General features: G+C 42.3%; 1 protein-coding gene across 7 annotated transcripts in view; it reads right to left on the bottom strand.

The window, feature by feature from the left end:
• LOC122553539 (tumor necrosis factor alpha-induced protein 2) overlaps window positions 1-19127 on the bottom strand; it is a 69293-nt gene that overhangs the window by 17758 nt on the left and 32408 nt on the right. For all 7 annotated transcript variants that reach the window (XM_043697476.2, XM_087989790.1, XM_043697479.2 and 4 more), the window contains 3 exons: window positions 14096-14207; window positions 13777-13899; window positions 9726-9826 (listed from right to left, as the gene is read on the bottom strand). In XM_043697476.2, the coding sequence (XP_043553411.2) occupies window positions 9726-9826; window positions 13777-13899; window positions 14096-14207 (336 nt within the window). The remainder of the gene's footprint in view (window positions 1-9725; window positions 9827-13776; window positions 13900-14095; window positions 14208-19127) is intronic.

The raw sequence follows: 19127 nt of genomic DNA, 5'->3' as shown, positions 1-19127 counted from the left end.
TCAGATGAGGAAAGGTTGGCAGATTGTAAACATTGACAGTGCCATACATGATTGCCATTAGACCAACTCGTCCTTCTCTATTCTTATTAAATATAAATTTTGCCAGCTGCCACAGTGAGAGTCGAATCCATGTCTTCAGAACATTAGTTTGGGTTTCTAGATTGCTACTTCAGTCACTGCTACATCAGCACCTCCCCATATGCCATGATTCAGACCTTCAGCCTTTTACCCCCTAGTTCTTTCCTTCAATGAAATTAATTTCAAAGCTAGAGAAGCTGAGTGCCAAAAATTGAGGTATTAAATACCAGCAGATGGGCAGGGTTGTTAACCAAATAACATATTAATATGTAGGTTGGGATTTTCCCATCTGAAATTAAAGTTTAGCAGCCAGTGAATTGTCTGGCGACTTTTCTGCTATGACCTGGGATGAGTTATCTTCCATGATCACTTACTTTGCAGCTCATTATTTTTACAAGATAGATGCAGTGCATGTTACTTGGTGATTTGTGTGGTGAGCAAGAAGGAAGTTCTCGCAACTGCTGGGCCCTTCCAGCGACCAAGGCTCTGGTGCCATGTTAAAAGCCCAACTGGACACCAGTTCAGACACAGTAAGCCAGGAATTACCCCTCAGCTTGTGAGATCTGCCCCAAAAATCTCAACTGATGACACAGAGAAGAAATAAGCACACTTCTTTCTTCACAACCAAAGCTGTTGGAATGCTGATGGATGCTAATAGAGAGATGTGGAGTCTTCTTCATGGCTGACTGCAACAGAAGGCCAACAGGCCTCAACCAGCCACCCTGGGCAGAGACAGCAGCTTAGGGCAGTATTCCATACAAAAGGGTGGCCAGCAATGCAGAAACAAGGTCAATGATCTCCCGTGCTCTGCAAGGGTACATGGCAACATCTTGCCTCAGTGCCACCATTCACTGACACTGCACATATTTCTCACCAAGGCTAACGGACTACACTCTCAGAATCATATCTGCATCATGCCCACTTAAAGACTCATACTCATCTCATGGTCTATAATTACTAACCCATTCTGCCCTCTATGCTTCCCACCCACTCACTGCTCTTTCATCTACTTCCATCATTCACAAACCTTCTGTTTCTCTCACTACAGGAAAGAAAAACTGGCCCTCAACCCAGTTGAGAGGTTCAAGATCAGCCAAGGTGGGAGGTGAGAGACATTAGGCTGTTTATGTCTTTGGGAACAAGATAATGGAGATGACCAGGGAGAACCGGATTGCTCACGGGAAGACAACATTGGGAAAACAGCACAATAACTCCATTGTACTAGGTTCTTCTCTGATTATCACCAGTACTAACACATCCTTATTCTACGTAAGCTTTTATCCTCTCCAACTGAGTCTCTCTTGTGCTACACAGGCACGACCAGCACTCAAGTAACTTTTAGAAGGAAGAAGCCACAGCTTGAATTCCTCAGAAGATACTCACTAGAACAGAGACTAACACTGTGGTGCATACTGTAGTTACATTAGATTTGGGGGCACAATCTGATGAACTCATCACTGGATGAATGGAGGAAGCAATGCCAGAGGTTTCTGACACTCGGATTGTCAACAGGCGCCTGATCAGCTCTACGCAGAGGACATGCCCCTGTACTTGGTCGTAAGTGACATAGTTAAATTGCAGAGACAAGTACAGGAACATCAGATTCTGGCAGGCAGGAGCACTTCGATACACTCACTGCTTTGTGGTTCTAGAATATGAGCACCTGGCTGTCTTCATGGAAAGGGTGACTGGAGACCCAGGTCCAGCAGAATGCCTAATGGCTGTCCAATATGCATTCAGATCTGTAGTCCATTGCTCTAGCCTTGAATGGTCAGCATTAATGTCAAGTTAAGAAAGGTGAAAGGCACCTTAATCACACTCTGTACAGCCCTTTCTTTGCCTTTGTCTTCAAATTCAAGTCAAGGAGGGTAAACTTGGATCTGAGGAGGAGGCTCTCAGCAGGGTGCACCTCTAAGCTAAAAGGCACCAAGGGATGACCACCCAAGTCTTCAAGTCAACAGGGTGACCCAGAGAGCAGGCTCCTTCCTCCCCGGCTGCAGTAGTAAGCTTGGATCCATACGTAGTGGCAAGGAGAGGAAGAGGAAAATGTACTGAGGGCACATAGGTGTACATCATTGTAAATATATATGCACTTGCACTGTTATAGCATCTGATGTGGTAGCATTGTTGCTATGGAACCAGGTAAAGTGAGATCCACATGATAGGTGAGGAACATCTTCATACATCAGAAGGGATTTAAGACATTGCAAACACCAAGCATTGTTTCACAAGTAATCGCGTTGGTGAATACAGTTAGCTTCATCCTTCAGAGATCCCTGAACTTTAACTTTGAATGCAAACAACACTGAGGCCAAAGATGATGTAAAAAGTCTCAGAAACTGGCCAACACACATTTTTTTGACACTTTCACCCATGTTGTGTTATGGATGAAAGGGGGGGAAATCACTGGTGATTCCACACATCTCAGTGGGGTAAGTGCAGCTCAGTGGTTAGCACTGCTGTCTCACAGCGCCAAGACCAGGGTTCGATTCCCATCTCATGTGACTGTCCGGGTGGAGTTTGCACGTTCTCCCCGTGTCTGTGTGGGTTTCCTCCAGGTGCTTCGGTTTCCTCCCACAATCCAAAGATGTGCAGGTTAGGTGAATTGGCCATGCTAAATTGTCCATAGTGTTAGCTGCATCAGTCAGGGGTAAATATAAGGTAGGGGATTAAGTCTGGGTGGGTTACTCTTCAGACGATACATGTGGACTTGTTGGGCCAAAGGGTTTGTTTCCATACTGCAGAGAATTGAACCTAAAGGTTTTCCTATGTGTGAGCTTTTCAAGGAATGAACTGACATTCAAGAGTGTGACACATTCAGTGTGCAGCCCATGTGTTCAATCTTCCTCATAGCTCAATGCCCCATACTGAGAAGGTGTACAGCATGGGGCTTTTCACAGTTAAACACCATTATAGAGGATGCTCAAGCAGATTCTGCACACTCAGAAACATCGAAGGGATATAGATGAAGAAAGAGTCAAGAGGAGCTTTGTCAGCATTACTATCAATCTAGTGAGGCCGAGAGTGTGGCGCTGGAAAAGCACAGCAGGTCAGGCAGTATCTGAGGAGCAGGAGAATCGACATTTCGGGTATAAGCCCTTCATCAGGCTTATGCCTGATACATCGATTCTCCTGCTCCACGGATACTACCTGACCTGCTGTGCTTTTCCAGCACCACACTCTTGACTCTATTTCCAACATCTGCAGTCCTCATTTTTTCCAAGTTGATATCAACCCAGTTGGTCCTCATGAAGGTGTGGACTACAGATGATGCGTAGGTCTTAGCCTAGATTAACAAATGAACAACATTAGCACCATGTTATGTTTGCGTACTGACTCACAGCTACACTTTTTCTATAACACTGACGCAGGGCAGTTAAATTGCAGCTAATTTAATACTAGTTCAATTGAGGAGTTCATTTGAGCATTTATAAAGATCATAACATTTACTATATTCTACAAGAAGTAATGAAAAGCATCACTTAAGACCTTAAGTGAGACCCTTTCATTTGCGAGAGGAAATTTCCATCCTTAGATCATAATTTTGTGCGGTTTTCTTTCATGGAATGTAACCATTCATTTAAGAAGAACCTAAACACTTCCTGTTGATTGCAATCTTCAGACTTACAGCAGCAATTCGGATATAATATTGTACATAAAAAGTTCTGAAGTTGAGTATGTGCTGTGACTTTACCACAGTTTACAGAAAATTATAGCTTTGTAGCTAAAACTTTGCATTAGCTCAGCCATCACATTTTTCTTAAAATATTTGAATTCTATCAGAGGAAGCTAAGAAAAACCTTTTTTTTTGAAAAAATACAGTAATTTCTGTCCTACAAATTAGAACACAAAAAAAAATGTTTATTTCTCTTGTCGTGGGATTAAACAGTGACCTATTGGCTGAGTCTATCTTCTTAACATTAAAGTTTAAAATGTTGCCGAGGCTGTGCTTTGAAACAGAGGCGGCTTTTCTATTTGAACTGATTTGAAGCCAGCCGTTTCTCTCTGAGCTGGTAGTCATACCTCTGGCCTTCCATCTTCATGAGCTGCGCACCCATCTGGCCTTTGACCACTAACTGATGACTTCAGGGGATGCCTCCGAGGCAAAACTAACCTGACAACTGCAGACAAACTACAGTTCACAGACAATTGCAGTGTCATTGCCCATTCTGCAACAGATTTGCAAGTCATTTTCCATCTCTTCGATTTTGCATAGAAGAAAACCAGTCTGTTGTTGAACTTTGCCTTAAAAAACCTCATATATTAACCCACGCTTGGTCAGTAAAATATTCAACATTTATAAGTTAGCTGTGGATTATTTTGAGTACTTCCTATAACTTGGCAGCTGTTTTTCTCGAAAGGTCATCCATTGTCATACATCTGGATGAGAAGTGTGAGAACAGTATGGGTATAGACTTGGCAGCGAACCTTTGACAAGGTCTCAGTGAGTTAACTACAATCCTAGTGTACAGAACAATCGTCATCGTCACACCCTGGAACTGCAGCCAGACACTGGGCTCTGAGGAAGGGTCACTGGACCCAAAACATTAATTCTGATTTCTCTTCACAGATGCTGCCAGACCTGCTGAGCTTTTCGAGTACCTCTGTTTTTATTTCCGATTTACAGCATCTGCAGTTTTTTTTTCAGTTTTTTTATTTACATTCTGGCTCCTATTGGGACCACTGATCTCAAAATTCCCAGTGCTATATTTAAAGGGTACACACACAGCATTTCACTCCAGAAGCATCACTCATTTTCTGCTCATCTCTCCCACCCACCTCTGGCAGTGGCTGACACTAGGCTAAACATAGCACTTGGTATTCTCCCAAAGCCTGTCCAGGAGAGAAACAAATTGCTCTTCCCTATCGATGACTATACAGCAGGCCAGCCCGGCTATTGAGGGCAACCTGGGCAGATACGGCTGTGGAGGTGGTTTCCAGATATAAGGCTCCTCAAGCCTTTAAGCAGAAGGCTGCTGAGCCAGCAGGACAGCAAGGGGAAGGGATCAGGGGATTGGATATCTGTGGCCATCTCGTGAGAAAGCCTCAAATCCACTATTCCCCGCTGCACATCATCCAGCAAAGTCTCAATAAAACCCTTGGGTAAGGTTGGTAGCTCACAACACAAACAAATTGCACCAATAGGAATGAAGAACCACAGGCAGTCACTCAAGGATTGTCACCATCTCATGATATCCAGTAGTGCCTGCTGCAATACTTCCCCTCTGCCAGGAACCTAAACATCCCCACCAGGTCAATCCAAGGATGGCTGCAGGGGATTCCCAAAAGGTAGTCCTCCAGACCCTGGGAACATGGGATCACTCTAGGCATTCACATATGAATCATAAACAACTGTGCTCTTGCTCTCTGCTGTCCTCAAGTAGGATATAGTCTCTAAAAAGTGAGAACTTAAGCTAGAATGTTGGATTTCAGGAGTCAATCAGCATAATATAGCCCCTCTACATCTCAGTTATGGACAAATGCCCCTTGAAAATGAAGTTTGAGCCACAGAAGCAGAGACCTCTTAAAGGTCTGTGCAACTCCATTGCTTTGGTCAGAATACTGAAAAGAAAGTTTTGGTGCAAAGGGAAGAAAATAATTTACAGTCAATGCTAAACAAAGTACCTAATGTTTTACAACTATAAATCAAGCCATTCAGGACTATGATGAGGAAGAATTTTTTTCCCTGAGGGAGTTGTGAACCTGTGGAAGTCTCCCCAACATGAAGCTGTTGAGGGCCAGTTTATTAGATATATCCAAGAAGGAGCTGGATGGGGTCCTTGGGGCTAAAAGGATCAAGGAGTATAGGGAGAGAAAGCAGGACTGGGATACTGAGACAGTGGAGAGGTATCAGGGAGCCAGGAGGTGAGCTACACAAGATTCCTAGCATCTGACCTGCTTTTGTAGCCGTTTTTTTTTATTGGGCACAATCCAATTTCTAATCAAAAATAAACCCCATGATGTTGGTGGTGGGGTATTGTTCCCTATTATGGTTCAGGCATCCCTTTCGACCAGATGAAAGTGATTTGTATTTTTTATCATCAACCAATTCAGAGATATTATTAAACACTTCTGAAGGAGGTGGGATTTGAGCCCAGATCTCCTGGTCCAGAGGTAGGGAAGCTACCACTGTGCTGCAAGAGCCCTCAAAATTGATGTTTTCTAATTACCGCTCACAGTTGTTACTCCTCACCTCTGGAGGAGGTGGGACATGAACCCAGGCCACTAGATCTAGAGGTAGACACACTACCATTGTATCACAAGAGCCCTTTACCCATCCACATTTCATTCTCCTGAGCTGAACTACTTGCAGTGCCACAAGCCTGGCTTTCACAACATCCCTCTGATAAACCATCACCCTCACCAGTATTTAAAATGGAAAACTGATTAGTGAGTGAGATGTACTGTGCTGCGTGCCTGGTCTTTCTACACTGTCTGGTCCTAATCTACAATGTGACCACTTTGCTAAATGTCCTATCCACAGGGATCTCAACTTTGCAGGTACTCACCTGTTATTTTCCTCACCTGCTCCTCTAGGTGACGCTGACTCCTCCCAGCCACTTACTGGATCAACCAGCTCCTAAGGAGTCTCAACCTTTCACTACATTCCATTGGATATTTCCTGCTCTTGCACAGACCTCTGAGGTCTACACAACTGCATGGCCATGCACCTGAGAGGGAATGTTGGTCATATGTAGTCCTGCTGGGAATTCTAAATACTTAACATGTAAGGGGTGAGGCCTCACCAGGTTGAGCAGCTTATGAGAAATCTGTCATATGCGGTCTTGTTTGTTATAGCTAATTGTTTACAGTGTAATAGGTGGAGGGTAACTGGGCTCATTAGCTTGCCCAAATAATGCAGCCACATTGGCTGATACCAGCAAAATGACAAGGGCGGGAAAGCAGAATGCAACTGTAAGGAGGTCTGAAATGAAAAGGCTACTGTACTTCAAAAGAGACTCAACTGCAAAGGTTTACAGAAAGTAGGCTGATGGAAAAGAATAGCAAGGAATGGAACTTAATGGTTGTTGGAGTCAGTGTAAATATCCTTAGGAGGGAGCAGAGAGTCACAGTGATGGGGTTAGGGGGCAGCAAAGAATGGAAGCTGCATATTAAGGGTGGGGAACATACTGAGATAATCAGGAGAGAAAGCAAGCAAGTAAACATAATAAGCAGTGGTGTAAGGATGAAACTGGGTATGGGGAGTGAGATCATGAGAAGTGCAGTAATATCAAGAGGAGATAATGAAAGGGCTGAGAGTCACACAGAGAGTTTGAAGGAGAGAAATGACAGCAGAGATGTGGGAAAAGTATACTCTAAAGGAGATGGTAAGAGGTAAAAGAATGAAAGTAAAAGTTTAGAACCATCACCTTTCTCAAAATTGAGTTTCTACAGGACTCAGAGAGTGTACAGTGAAAATGGGAAAGGAGCCGTGATTTGTTTGCAAAAGTTCTTGCACATACAAATGCATCTAGCTGAATTACAGCCTAACAATTTGAATACAGGTGACAATTTGGACAGGTTTGAAGCAATCAAAACAGAAATTAAATAATACTGTTAACTTGCATGAAAAAAATTGTTAAAGGGTTAATTTATTGACTGTTTATGGGGTGTGGTCAGATTTTGATAATTTTAGAAAAATGGAGGACAGCACCATGGAAGAGTAAATAATGGAATTCAGTAGATTGTATGCATCGCAGAAATCTCATTTGTAAAATTAGAGGCAACACTGGACAGGACAAATGTAAGGAATTTGAAAGTTCCATTAGTTTCTGATTTGGGCTTGATAACACATTAACATCTCGCAAAACAGCATTCGTTCCTTGTGAAGTAGTTGGAATCAATCTTTTTTTTAGCACAGATGTAGTGTTGTCATTAAGTAGATTATTTGTGAAGAAAGCACTGATAAAACTTCATATGGAAAACAACGAAGCCATTGTATTTGGAAAATCCATTAAAATGCAATTTACACAGTAAGAAAGTCTGCTTCGACCCTGAAAATGCTGTCAGTGCACACGTGCAAAATGTGATCGTGCAGTACCATTGCCAGTATTGCTAGTGACATCATTCTATCCTCTTTGTTCACATTTATTGTGAGAGCTGACATGTCTTTTACTGGCACAGTGTTTCACAAACTGCATGTGCAGAACTTTCCACAAGCACAATATGAACCTACTAGGGTTTCAGGAAACACAACCCTACACAATCGGGGCACTGTTGTTTTCCCTTAATGGAACATTATCTCTCCATTAAAAATATCAAAGAAGTACTAGTGACATCAGTGGCCGAAATTTAGGAGAAAAAATTATATAGGTAATTTACCAATTTGTCCATTAAAACATTTAAAATTTTAGTAGAGGGAGCAGGAAGAGGGAAGGGATATAAAATAGCCCTGAGTAGAGAGAAGTGATTGATGTCAGACACTTAAAAATATTTATCAAAGGAGACCATGACAGACAATAGAAATTAAGCCCTTAGCTGGAGACTTCAACAAAGTAGTGGGTATTGATTATAAAGAGTCCAATGATGACCATGAAATTATTGTCAATTGCCAGAAAAACCCATCTAGTTCACTAATACCCTTCAGGGGAGTTAACAGCCATCCTTACCCAGTCAGGCTGAGATGTGACTCCAGACTTAGAATAATGTGATTGACTCTTAACTGTCCTCTGGACATTTAGAAGTGGACAATAAATGCTGGCCTAGCCATGACGCCTGCATCATGAGTGAATTTTTTAAAAATCCAATGTCCTCTTGAAAGCTTCAATTAAGCGATCCTCACAACATTATCAGGTAGTGCATTTTTGAACCTAAACACTCACTTTGTGAAAGCTTTTTCTCACAGTATACTTGCTCCTTTCGTAAAAACACGTTAAATCTGGATCTTTGTACAAGTGAGAACGGTTTCTCCCTATATACCTTGCACAGACATGATCTTGAAAACATTAATCTTAGCCTTCCTTTCTCCAAGGAAAAAAGTCCCAACAGTTTCTATTTCATAACTGAAGCTTTTCATCCCTGAAACCATTCTCATATGCCTTATCTGCTTTGTCTCCAATGCATTCATATTACAGTATTTCTAAAGTGTGCCTCCCAGAACTTACAAATTTAGAGCTTGACATACTATCTACTTGATTATCAATCTGTGAAGTCTTCTAAATGTCTCTGGCAGTTAGTAAGAGTAGTAGATTTTCCTGGTCAGACTTGTAGAACCATATAGGAGAAAGTGAGGACTGCAGATGCTGGAGGTTAGAGTTGAAGAGTGTGGTGTTGGATATGCACAGAAGGTCAGGCAGCATCCGAGGAGCAGCAGAATCGACGTTTCGCGCATAAGCCCTTAATATGGTACCATATGGCAGCTATAGTGCAACAACCATCCCATATTAAAAGACTGCACATGCAGTTAATTGCCATGAGCTAGAATTCTGAGGGGTGATCACACACACCAAGCTGAAATCAATACACCCTAATGCATGATAAATATTTGCTGTTTCACACCCTACATAAAGTATATGAATAAATTCTGGCCTAGAAATATTGACATGAAGAATAACTCTTCATTCAATAAAGCCATCTAGGATTTCAGGATTCATTCGGAGTCATAGTTTAATCTATAATATTATCTAATTTCACAGGGTTTACTGTACCTTTTCAAGAAGTAATTTGTTTCCTCCAGCATAATATTTAGTGCTTGATCACCCAGTTCACAAGTGAGTGTTCTGGCTTCTTTAACTGCTCCATCAATTATCTGACAATTAAAAGGAAAATCTTAGCATACTGATAGGAGAAAGGTAGCAAAGGCTTTAGACCTTTAGAATGAATAAATCAATGTTGTAAAATTACCACAGTTGATGAAACTTAAACAGACAACTTTAAACTAGAAAGGTAATAAAATTTAGGTGTGGATAAATATAAATGGGATCAAGGTGAAATTTATACCAAAGCAATAGCTTGGAAATGCTTATCACCCTGTAATTCTACAATTTTGTTTTGAAAACTGCTGTTGTTAAATGAAGGAAAAATGGTGTTGAATTGTACGAATCCCCACTAGTCATGTTTTCATGTAAAATATGTCAAATAGTGAGCCGACCCTCTCTTCATCCAGATGTTCCCATAACGTGGTGAGTGGGTAATGCTAGGCCATTTAGCCTTAAGCCTTCTGAGGCCCTTAATTGCCCAAAGTAATTAGAACTAAGAGTCATCAATTATCACTACTGCCATAAAACAGTGAACAGGGCCTTGGAAGACAAGGGGAATAATTGCTCCAAAGACAACTCAAGTAGCCCAACAGCAGATATTGAGGAAGAACCTGGAAGTTGCTATAAAAAACAAGATTGCACATGATGTCATGTTGATAGCCATTTACAACATACCCAAGAAACTGAGCATATTTGAAGTGTCCTGGAAGAACAGCAAGAGAAACAATTAGGCTGAGCGGACATTTACCAGTCCAGAAAATCTCTGCAGAAAGGAGAAAACTTGAACATTAGACCTCCATCATACTTTTGGTCCCCTTGACACACTTACATTTGTCCATTAAAAAATATTTTATATTTCGAAAATAAATTAAAACTTTGGGCAGTGGCAGGTGGGCCAGAGTGCAAAAGAAACTTTTGCAAGTGATTCTTTGAAAAGATGGGAGGGGATAGATATGGTGGGAGGGGTTGGAGGGTGGGAAGGAAATCACATCAATCGTAGGGCTTCCTGTTCATATTGGTGGGGCAACATTGCCATCCACTACTCTCCCTGCCCAACTCCCCCAGTCGTCAACCTCTTCCTCCCTGAACTGCCTTTTATTTTTGGCCTGGTGTCAGTTCTCCCACCACAGAAGGACTATCTCTTTGACTGCAAACCTAGTGGCAATCTTCACCTGTAACTAGAGGCTGACTGCCTCCTGGCACTGGATGCTCAGGGGAAGGAATTTTGTGGGTGCATCAGCCACTTAATGTTTGGCGAGTGGGTAGCATTTTAATTTCTTTAATTCCTCTTGTTTTTTGATTGTCTTTCTGTCGCTCCCCACTCTCTCATCACCTTTGTCCTCTCCTCTTTCCCTTTTGCTACCCTTCTCCCCTGTTTTCCATTTTGCCTCTGCTTCACCCATCCCCCCATCCCCCCATATTTTGTCACATAGCACTGGCTTCAGCCTTGGTCATTCCCAGCTCCCAATCTCCCTATAATCTCTCTACGCACTGTCATTATCACCTCTTTATTGCTACCTTTGCTTCTGGAGCCATGACTCACCTTCTCTCAGTTTAGTATAAATACCTCCCTATTTCTCCCTTTTTTTTAGCTTTGACAATGGGTCAGTTAGACTCAAAATGTCAGCTCTTTTCTCTCCTTACAGATGCTGTCAGACCTGCTGAGATTTTCCAGCATTTCCTCTTTTGGTTTCAGATTCCAGCTTCCGCAGTAATTTGCTTTTATCCAGCATTCTAATTTGCAGGGTTTCTCCGGGTTTGCTGTCTGTAAGCAACATGAGAGAGATAGGGAGGGAACTCAGAAGAAGAGGGGAAACATTGTGTCCGTGTGAAAGGAAAGGTGACGTATTGGAACATTTGGACAATTGGGAGGTAACTATCAAGTTACTGGGATGTGTCTTTAAAATCCCATTACTACAAAGCTGGGGCAGCTGATGGCCTAACCAATTTGGGATGCATGTAGTCAATTGGTAACAGGCTTCAAAAACTGACTGCTGCTAGAAATTAACACACATCAAGCAGCAGGGCACAGTTTCTCGGGCCCATCCTGCATGTTCCTGATACTGAGTTGTTCATTTGGGTATAGAGTGCCTCAGTGCGAAGACACCCCCTGTTCTCCAGAAGGCTGGAAATTTCTATCCAATTCCACAATAATAGCAAAGTAAGCAATTCTAAGGTGTCTATTTTAATTATTTACAGATCGTTTTTAATAGGAAGAGAATTTATGACCATGTATATGTGTGATGGGTTTACAAGCCAGTGTAAAATATTACAGACGGTCAAATGCAAAGAAATTCATGCACACAATTGTTTGGATTTGATGTAACCCAATCTGATAGATAATGGCTCATTTGGAAACTCCATTGTATTTTATAAATCATCTAAATGTCTTCTGCTGCCCTTTCCAGGCTGTATTTTAACTTTCCAACTATTGACTGGAAATGTTATAGGTCGAGTACTTTACATGGGTCAATTTTTGTCCAATGTATGCAGGAGGGTTTCTTGACACAGTATGTAGATCACTAACAAGAGGCGAGGCCACACTGGACTTGGTACTGGGTAATGAACCAGGCCAGTGTTAGATTTGGCAGTAGGTGAGCACTTTGGTGATAGTGACCACAACTCGGTTACATTTACTTTAGCAATGGAAAGAGATAGTCTATACCACAGGGCATGAGTTATAACTGGGGGAAAGGCAATTATGTTGCAAATAGGCAAGATTTAGGATGCATAGGATGGGGAAGGAAATTGCAGGGGATGGGCACATTTGAAATATGGAACTTATTCAAGGAACAGCTGCTGCAAGTCCTTGGTAAGGTTGTACCTGTCAGACAGGGAGGAAGTGGTCAAGCGAGGGAGCCGTGGTTTACTAAAGAAGTTGAATCTCTTGTCAAGAGGAAGAAGGAGGCTTATGTAAAGATGAGACGTGAAGGCTCAGTTAGGGCACTTGAGAGTTACAATTTAGCCAGAGGCGTATTAGTCAGAGGGAAATGGGCTGGGTGGGTTACTCTTCGGAGGTCGGTGTGGACTGGTTGGGTTGAAGGGCCTGTTTCCACACTGTAAGGAATCTAATCTAAAGTCGGTGGAGTCATGGACAATGCAGGTTACAGAGGGACATAGAGAAGCTGGAGAGCTGGGTTGAGAGGTGGCAAGTGGAGTTTAATGTGGAAAAGTGTGAGGTGATTCACTTTGGAAGGAGCAATAGGAATACTGGGTACTGGGCTAATGGTAAGATTAGTGTGGATGAGCAGAGATCTCGGTGTCCAGGTACATAGATCTCTGAAAGTTGCCACCCAGGCACATTGGGTTGTTAAGAAGACATAGAGTGAGTAATGTTTTACTGGTAGTGGGATTGAGTTTCAGAGCCATGAGGTATGCTGCAGCTGTACAAAACTCCGTTGCTGCCTCACTTGGGGTATTGTGCACAGTTCTGGTCATCGCATTATAGGAGGGATGTGGAAACATCGGAAAGCGTGCAGAGGAGAATTACCAGTATGTTGTCTGGTATGGAGGGAAGGTCTTATGCAGAAAGGCTAAGGGACTTGAAGCTGTTTTCGTTAGAGAGATTAAGATTGACAGCTGACTCAATAGAGGCATACAAGATGATCAGAGGATTAGATAGGGTGAACAGTGAAAGCCTTTTTCCCCCGGATGGTGATGGTTAGCACAAGGGTACATAGCTTTAAATTGAGGGGTGATAGATATAGGACAGAGTCAGATTGTAGTAAGGGCACAGAATGCCCTGCCTGCTACAATATTGGACTCACCAACATTAAGTGCATTTAAATGGTCATTGGATAAACATATGGCTGATAATGGACTAGTGTAGATTAGATGGGCTTTAGATTGGTTTTACAGGTCAGTGTAACATGGAGGGCCAAAGGGCCTGTACTGTGCTGTAATGTTCTATGTTCTATGTACTGCTTGGGGCACGTTGCAACAATAAATGTCGAAGGAATTAGTTATATCTTGTTTTGAAAATGAGTTCTGATGTAGGTACCTGAATTATATCAATCGGTAATTCGCTGTGGTAACAATCATTTAGTACCAAAGGCTCTTTTCCACTTCTCCAGTTCTCTTCTTCAATATGCAGGCTTTTAATCATACACATTCTAGCATCTGACTAAAATTTAAAAATAGAACAATTAAATAATGCAAAAACATTGTCTATAAAGTATTTAGTGTGTACAAAAGTTACCTGCAAAATATTGTAGCAAAACATACTTGTGATAAATGGATCAACATTCATCGTGGTGTTACTGTATGTACAATATTTTTGAACTTATTTCAAAATATGTAAAAAAGTATTAAACATTTACCCGTAAAACAGAAAAGTATTCATTTTTCAAATGGTTGATTATCTTTTCTGGGAGCAATGTGGTCAACAGTTGCTGACGTGTATCTTCAGATGGTATAACAGCAATCATTATGCTAAGCAATATCAAAAAAGAGGAAGTTTCACAAATCTGATGTGTGATAAATGCAATTAATTAAATTAACATTAAAATTAAATCAATCTTCAATTCTCATTTTTCATCATGATACAGCATACACTATTGTAGAAGCATCAACAGCATACATACAGGGCAGAATTTAAAGGCCTTTTTGTATTTCCGGGTGAGGGGGTCATTTATTCAAGTGCAATGGTGGCAGTGTTGTGCTCACCACCATCTCCCATCTCTCCCTGAATTCTCATTGACAGATCTGCTATCCTACTTCAAATTGAGGCTCTTGAATGGGATGTTAATGCCCAATTAAAGAGCTCATCTCTCTGCTGCTGGTATTCAATCGCTTGATGCAGCAAGTTCAAAAAGTAAACCCCATCAGAGTTCCTTATGAGCTCCCCAGGGAGTGGGAATAGGGTGATCCTTCAGTCAAAGCACTCGGAGGCTGATCAAGAAATCTGCCATTAGGAAAGACTAGGGGCAGGAATGCTGGAAAGTCAACACTTGGCCTTGCTGCCAATCCTGGGTTTCCTCACGCATGTAATCCCACTCCTCAATCTCCTTATACCATCAGTCTTGGGTGACTGTATTACAAAGCAGCCACTGCCTAGCTGGCAGTGCACCGCATGACAATTATGAGGTGCTGGCAGTTCCCAGCAGGAAGGAATTCCACTCCACCTCTCCACTCCCCAGGGATCTTGATGTCAGAGAAAGATAACCCCTGATGAGGTGGATTCGCCCTTAATGCTACGACCCTCCCACAAAGAGATGACACATCTTTCACATCTCTTGTCACCTGATTAAATTCCACCCATGTTATCATGTAATATATACACAATGTATGCCATTTGTACAAATATTGTAAAAAATAAGGGATATTGATCACTATATCACCAAAAAAAAAACAGAAAATTAACTGGATGCCATGTTGTGCTGGGATACAATTTATCTCATTTACTGCAAATATACATTGGAATGTTGTAGACACTGAATCCTACAGTGTGGAAATAGGCCCCTCGGCCCAACAAGTCCACACCAACCCTCTGAAGAGTAACCCACCCAGACCCATTCCCCTACATTTGTGGGTGGCACGGTGGCACAGTGGTTAGCACTACTGCCTCACAGCGCCAGAGACCCGGGTTCAATTCCCGAATCAGGCGACTGACTGTGTGGAGTTTGCACATTCTCCCCGTGTCTGCGTGGGTTTCCTCCGGGTGCTCCGGTTTCCTCCCACAGTCCAAAGATGTGCAGGTCAGGTGAATTGGCCATGCTAAATTGCCCGTAGTGTTAGGTAAAAAGGGGTACATGTAGGGGTATGGGTGGGTTGCGCTTCGGCGGGTCGGTGTGGACTTGTTGGGCCGAAGGGCCTATTTCCACACTGTAAGTAATCTAATTTCCCAAGACTAGTGCACCTAACCTACACATCCCTGAACACTATGAGCAATTTAGCACGGTCAATCCACGTACACATCTTTGAATTGTGGGGGGAAACTGGAGCAAACCCACACAGATGGCCGAGGCTGGGATTGAACCTGGGTCCCTGGTGCTGAGAGGCAGCAGTGCTAACCACTGTGCCACCCAATCCGTTTTTGTGATATTGACTGAGGGACAAATATTGGCCAGGGCACCCAGGGTAAGTTCCTGGCTCTTCTTCAAAATAACAGCAGAGGTATTTTGTACCAACCCAGCAGATGAGGCCTTGATTCAATGATTTTTCCAGATGACAGTATCTGAAACTGGGCAGCTCTCCCTCACCAGTGCACTGCAGACCAGCTCAATCACAGGAGTGAAACGTGAACCTGGAGCCTCACAGGTACAAGGGGAATTAACAGAGCCATGGTCAACACAGATTACCACTTGCTGCAGGAAATCCTGTCTTTTGGAGCAGTTTGGCACAGCAGACTGAAACACTTTAGTTAAGTTAACTTACAGAGTATGTCTCTGTAAATTAAATACTTCAGAGTGTGTACTTTTACCTTTCACTCTCGCATCTGAGAGAAGGGCTCCAAAGATCACAAGAAAAATCCTGGCCAATATTTTCTATCGAAGTTTGATGGACAGTCTCACTTGGATCTGGAGTCATGGCATCGGAGCAATGCCAGGTCAGCGCCCTTGCTCTGTGACATATTTACCACCATAAGCCTTTACTGACCCCCTTCAGCTACCCAACACACAAATCCTTCTCAAAGTCAAGACATAAATTCCACGCAATTATTTTCAGCCAGTAGAAGGGATTGCAAACGAGGAAACAGCAATGTGCCCCCAATTCACTTTTTAAACATCTTGGTGCTGATCAATCATGGCATCAATCTCCATGAATGAGTCTCCAAACTAACCATTTCATGAGCAAACCCCCCGAATGATTGGAAATGAATGGCAGGGTTAAGTGCCAAATGGTACACAGGAAAAGTAAGATGGTTTCTTTAACTTGCATTGAAAACAAATACTAATAAATTCAGGCCAGACAGAGACCAGTTCAGGCCATTTTGCAATGTGAATCACAGTTTTGCCGAGATGTTATTCCCATTTGTTTATATGATGCAACGACACAGGCAATGTTGAACCCTAGCATTGCTCTATCTTACATGTGATATTGACACCACCAGTTCTCTCTTGCCAAACAGAAACAAGCTGACCTTTTATGTGCTCTTCAACACTTTGAGATATTGCTGTCACACGTATCGCTGTAAGACTATCACACAGGCTTCTCAAATAGCAATGTTTCGCAACACTAGCCAATATTAATTACAGGCTAGAAAAGGGTTTGATGCTGATAACACATCAAAAGTGTTGATGGTCATATATCAGATGCAAGAAAAATATGAATTCTTGACCCAATGAGTTTCAGTAATCTATTAGAGTTTTTGATGAAATACCAATCAAAGTAGACAAGGGGGGAAGTGACAGAAGTGGCGTACTTGGATTTCCAAACACCAGTAGGTGAGCTTCCACATCGGAGATTGCTGTCAGAATACAAACATTGAAACAAAAACAGAAACTGCTGGAGAATCTTAGCAGGCTGGGCAGAAACTGTGGAGAGAGAAACAGAGCCAACATCTCAAGTTCAGTGACCCTCCGTCCAGTGTTGTAAAGAAGGATCAGTGGACCCGAAATGCCAACTCTACCTCTCAACCCATACGCGCCGCCAGACCCACTGAACCATCCCAGCAGTCTCCAGCATTTGCAGTACATTGCTTCATATAAGAGCACATAATCCTGTTCGTTAACAGGAAACAGAGAGTGGGGATTAAATAAATCTTGTTCTGGGGGGTTTGGCAAATTGGTGGAATGGAATAGGATTGATGCTGGAGTCTCAACCATTTACAATCTACCTCAAGGACTTGGATGGGGGAACCAACTGCATTGCAATGAAAGCTCACAACGTATTATCAGTATTTGGAAGCTTCAGTTCTAAAGTGGGGGATAAACAGACTTTAGATTTTAGTTCAGAACACGACAGGCTGGATGGAGTCCCTGGGCATACATTCAGATCCTGCATGGATCAGCAGGTGGGATTACTTACAAACATCTTTAGCCTCTCCTCACTCTGATGCGAGTCTCCCACATGCTTCAAAAAGACCACTATCATCCTGGTGCCAAAGAAAAATCAGCCAATGTTCCTTAATGACTACAGCCTGGTGGCTCTGACATGCTTTGAGAGATTAGTAATGGCTCACGTCAATGCCAGCCTCCCAAAATGCCTTGATCCACTATAGTTTGCTACCATCACAACTGGCAGATGCCATCTCCCAGGCCCTACACTCATCTCTATAGTATCTGGACAACAAGGAGACCTACGTCAGACTCCTACTTATTGACTTTAGCTTTACCTTCAACACCATAATTCCAACCAAACTCATCTCCAAACTCCGAGACCCAAGACTCTGCTCCTCCCTCTGTAACTGGATCCTCGACTTCCTGACCCACAGTCCACTATCAGAAAGAACAGGCGACAACACCTCCTCCACCATAATCCTTAACACCAGTGCCCTGCAAGGTTGCGTATTCAGCCACTTACTGTACTCTTTATTCGCTCACAACTGTGTGGCCAAATCGAGCTCTGACTCCATTCACAAATTTGTTGATGACAGCACTGTCGTGGGTTGGATCTCAAATAACGATGAGACAGAGAACAGAAAAGAGACAGACAGCTTAGTGTTATGAAGTTGAAGGTGTATATTGTACCTTTAAGAGAGAGTGAAAGTTGTTTTGGCAGTGAGAGTTTGCAGGCACCTGCCATTGACTGACTAGTAGTCTCAGAGTGTACTGAAAATTGAAAATATGTAACATTTGGCTGCTATGTTCATAACAGTTTGAATTTAACCAATCAGCTTAAATTATGCCCAGGATACTAGAACCCAATCAAATTTGACTTTTACTGTTTTGACAACATTGAACTAATGAGACAATCCAATGTTTAGGGTATACATAAACTGACATTTTGAGAGTTAGCAGGAGAGAGAGTGCAACCTGCCATTTAAGAGAGACTGTCATTCAAAACACTCTCTATCAAAGATACCTTTTTCATTTGAAATATCATCGCAGAAAAGACTGAAGATGACCTGGGGGATTGGCAGCTGAAAGAAGACCAACACTGATGATGACAGCTGCTGTCTGATTTTGAAAATTAAGTTGATGCAGTTTTAATATGGGTCTTTATTGGATCAGTATACTGTTATAGAGTTGGAGATAAAAAACAGACTTTAAGAGAAAAGGGGCTTAGAGTTATAAATAGTTGTTGTTTAATGTTAACTTTAGAGTTAAAGAATAAAATTAATATTTTTCTTTAGGTAGTGGAATTTATGGAGTTCTCTGTCACTCATATTTTAATAGATTACGAGGCAAGGTGAGATTTTCTGGGTGTTTGGTTTAATTAGCAGAGGGGGTTTCACTGCTGCGTTGGAAC

Source organism: Chiloscyllium plagiosum, unplaced genomic scaffold, assembly GCF_037043375.1.
Source record: "Chiloscyllium plagiosum isolate Xiang-an unplaced genomic scaffold, Cpla_swu_hap1 HiC_scaffold_8, whole genome shotgun sequence".
NCBI lineage: Eukaryota > Metazoa > Chordata > Chondrichthyes > Orectolobiformes > Hemiscylliidae > Chiloscyllium > Chiloscyllium plagiosum.
This window is presented reverse-complemented; position numbering and strand designations above follow the sequence as displayed.